We start from the raw sequence: 3,820 nt of genomic DNA, 5'->3' as shown, positions 1-3,820 counted from the left end.
AAAAATATTGCGAGAAACCAGCGGATTGTACATGTGAACAATTACGAATTTTCATGGGTAGATGAACTGAAATCAATCATGAATGTAGAAAACGAGACTGGTGTAGATACGGAGATAATTCTCGTCTCGGAAGAAGACTTCGAATGCGGGCTAATTGGTTTTATTAATTGTTTGCGAAAAGAACCAGGCGGCGAAATAATTAGAAGCGTATTTATTCAAGATGACAAAGCGCCTACATTTTCTTTGCAAGAACCATTGTACACGAAGCAGCTACAGTTGGACCTACCCATAAACGTTATACGTTCCGGTAATGTTTGGGGATCATACAGGCATTTTCCATTACCATCGTTGGAACCAAAATTTGTAGAGAACTCCTACGTTAGACAAATGGTGCGTCAAGAAGTTTTATTGTTTATTATTAGATTGTAATTATTTATGTTTCTTTGTACTAGGTACAAGGAGATTTGAGTACTCTCTGCTGGGCACAAAAGAAAAAGCCTTCCTACATTAAGCGTGAAAATTTCGTTAGTGTAATTTATGCACCTCTCAACTTCAAAGATATTATGTTGGCTACTGGTAGAATTACTGCCGAATCTATCGGATTATTTGAAAGCAATTATTTAGATAGTCCCATTGGCTTGGAATTTGTTGGGTTTGATACGCGTGGACGCAGAATAATGGGAATGTGCTCAAACGGGTAAAATAATGATTGTCTCTATCAATAATTACCAAATAAAAGAACCATATCTATATTTATTAGCAGTATTAGTTTAATATTTAATATAATCTCAATTTCATTAGATTTGATTTTAATTGAAAATATGCTTCAGATAAAATAGAAAATAAACTTCTACATTTCTAACTTATACGCTATGTATATGAACTTGAAATAACGCCTTTCCATATATGCTGTAGAAATATGCAGAAATTGTCAAACAAACATGAAGAAATAGCGTAAATAATTGTCTTTTGAGACCCTTAACAAATTAACAAATTATCAGAAGAATAGAATCTAGTAAAATGTAACACTTACAAAATTTCGAAAATTTTCAAAACTTTAAGCATGACAGATTGAATCGCAAAAATCCATGATACAAAGCGATTTATATAATAAATATAATTACCATATAACTTTTACAAGACATCAGCACACAAATTATATAGAGTATGTATAGTCCAACAATGAACCATGTAAATTTCATAAGCTTATATATCTCTAAATTATTGAGTTGGAGATCTGTGTTTTTACATACAATTCATGAATTTAGTTGGCTACATACTGTAAGATGACTTATAACTTATTTTTAAAGTTTAGCCACAATTTCGATTTTTTTAAAACAATGTCAAATGGTTCATTGTGTACAGGGGTGTGTACACAATAAACCTAGCCATTTTTAACAATAAATCACATGTTTTATACATGTAAATTGTTAGTGTTATTTTAATTTTACTATGTTTTAAAATGTTTATTTAAAGAAAAGGTAATTATAATACAAATAACTGTAGTAAGACAAAATGGTTTATTGTAGACCATATAACATTTTTTACGATAATCTCCAAAAAATACGGTAAAATAATGCACAATAGAAGAAAGTTGCTTACAGAATTATAAAGCAAAATATATACACAAAATTATATAATTATGAAAAAAATAATAGATATAACAACAAAAACATGAAAAATACGTAAAACTTACGAAAAAAACTTAGTTTGTCACCCAAAAATCACAAAATGTGGCCTCAAACGGCCGTCCTACTCGCGATTTGCCGACTGATTGGAGAGCCAAAGAGGGGTTCAAATGCGAGTCGTTGCATGATAACAACTCAGTAAGTAAGAAACACTAAGAAACATTTTAACTACATTACAGCAACGTTTTAACATTAATGCAATGTAGTTAAAATGTTTCTTGACGTTTCTTGCTTACTGGGAAGCACAATCTAGCAACATTACATTTATGAAATATTGCAATAATGGTTCAAAGTGTACTACCGGTTCATTGTTGGACTACCAACCCTACAATTTTTGGAGACAAAACATGTCCTTATTTTTGAAAAGATTGCAGGAAAGGGTGGAGGATAAATTCAAAATCTAACAAAAAGCCCTTAAAGTATAGACTTTAGAAAGAAAAAAAATGTTTCAAATACGACAATTTTTCACAGAAATATGCTTATTTAAAGTTATACGAAATTTTGATATAAATTGTGTGTTGCAATACTTTTGTTGACCAGTGTACTTTAAAAAATTATGTTTAGAGGAATGACAAACATTTGCGTGCCTGACGAATACCTCAGTTGGAATGTACCCGATGAATGGACAATGGAAGATGCAGCAACGGTTCCGTGTGTGTACATTACGTGCTATGACGCCTTGCATATAAAGGGTAAAATGAAAAAAGGAGACAAAATCTTGATCCATTCGGGTACTGGTGGCGTTGGTCAAGCTGCGATCCATCTTGCCCTTCATGAAGGTTGTGAAGTGTTTACGACAGTTGGAACTGTCGAGAAACGACAGTTTATGAAAGAAACTTTTCCCTCTATTCCCGAAGATCATATTGGAAACTCCCGAGATACAAGTTTTGAACAAATGATTATGCAGCGTACAGGAGGTCGTGGAGTGGATATCGTATTGAATTCCTTAGCCGAAGAGAAATTGCAAGCATCTGTTCGCTGTTTAGCAAATGGTGGCCGTTTTCTGGAAATTGGAAAATTTGATATGGTTTCCAATAATTCATTGGATTCTTTTATTTTCTCTAAAGGTATCAGTTTCTACGGTATTTTATTAGATAAATTACATTCATCAAGTTTAGAACGAAAGATAACGCTGTCGAAGAAAATAACGGAAGGTTTAGAAAATGGCGCTATTAAACCGCTGTGTAGAAAAGTCTTTAAAAAAAATAAAATAGAAGCTGCCTTTAGATATATGGCCTCTGGAAAACATATTGGTAAGGTAAGATTATTTCTTAATATACGTATACAGAGATATTTAATTACGGTACGAAATAATTGTTTATGTCAAATTAGAGACATTCTAAATATAGTGTAGTTAACTCTATAGCTAGTCACACTTATTTTCGAGTCCTTTTTCTCCACTCTCTGGTCCGTAAGACCACTCGACTTTGTCGCATTGTCATTTTCATTCTGATTAATATTTTCAAGCTTATACTGTAAAAATTCGAAATAAAGACTCTGAATTAAATGTTTATAACAATGTTTATAACAAATCAAGAAAATTAATTAAATTTAAACCGAATTTATTATAAAGAAACTAGAAAATTACGTTATTATGTGTTCGCGAAATCGCTGATTAATCCCGGCGATGGAAGCGGGATGAGAAGGACACACGTGGAAGGTGTTAACTAAATATTCACTTTATTTTTGTGTAACTCAGACCACAATCTGAGCCGTCTTTAATGCGTCGAAATTGATACAATCTGACCTGAGAATCGATGAGCGGTGTATAAAATGAGATGTGTATATAGTCCGTGTAAATGAGAGGCAATTATATTAAGTGCCGTCCTCTTCGATGAATCGCCCGTGAGCCGGTGAGACACGTGGCGATCGGCACTCGCGCACATGTGAGCCTGAGTCGTCGTGTTGATGTACCCGAATAGAGCTGGATGAGCGGTCGCTTTACATGTTAATGCAGTATCTCGGCAGCTGTTGTAATCACTGCGGTGGGCACTTCAATGTGTAGTCACAATCAAAAATGCACAGAGCACACGTCGTGCGTCTAATCACTGCGCGGCCATTTTTCCGACTCCGAATATCGCGAGGAAGACGTTGGCGATGAGCGCGCCCGTGCGCGGCGCAAGCTGCCGCGG

General features: G+C 34.3%; 1 protein-coding gene across 1 annotated transcript; it reads left to right on the top strand.

Annotated features, from left to right (window-relative positions):
- Positions 1 to 6: 6 nt before the first annotated feature.
- LOC112462617 (fatty acid synthase-like) lies at positions 7 to 3,057 on the top strand. Its single transcript, XM_025028501.1, has 3 exons — positions 7 to 390; positions 453 to 697; positions 2,253 to 3,057. Exons 1-3 carry the CDS (start codon positions 79 to 81, stop codon positions 3,040 to 3,042), a joined length of 1,347 nt encoding a protein of 448 aa, XP_024884269.1. The 5' UTR covers positions 7 to 78; the 3' UTR covers positions 3,043 to 3,057.
- The last annotated feature ends 763 nt before the right edge of the window (positions 3,058 to 3,820 follow it).

This window comes from Temnothorax curvispinosus, unplaced genomic scaffold (genome assembly GCF_003070985.1).
Source record: "Temnothorax curvispinosus isolate PA1 unplaced genomic scaffold, ASM307098v1 QBEX01012582.1, whole genome shotgun sequence".
NCBI lineage: Eukaryota > Metazoa > Arthropoda > Insecta > Hymenoptera > Formicidae > Temnothorax > Temnothorax curvispinosus.
This window is presented reverse-complemented; position numbering and strand designations above follow the sequence as displayed.

What these genes read in the sequence shown, in the direction of transcription:
- LOC112462617 (XM_025028501.1), top strand. Translation starts at nt 79, where the DNA reads ATGAATGTAGAAAACGAGACTGGTGTAGATACGGAGATAATTCTCGTC. An exon ending in ACTCCTACGTTAGACAAATG is followed by an intron (nt 391 to 452) that starts GTGCGTCAAGAA and finishes TCTTTGTACTAG; the next exon opens with GTACAAGGAGATTTGAGTAC. An exon ending in ATGGGAATGTGCTCAAACGG is followed by an intron (nt 698 to 2,252) that starts GTAAAATAATGA and finishes AATTATGTTTAG; the next exon opens with AGGAATGACAAACATTTGCG.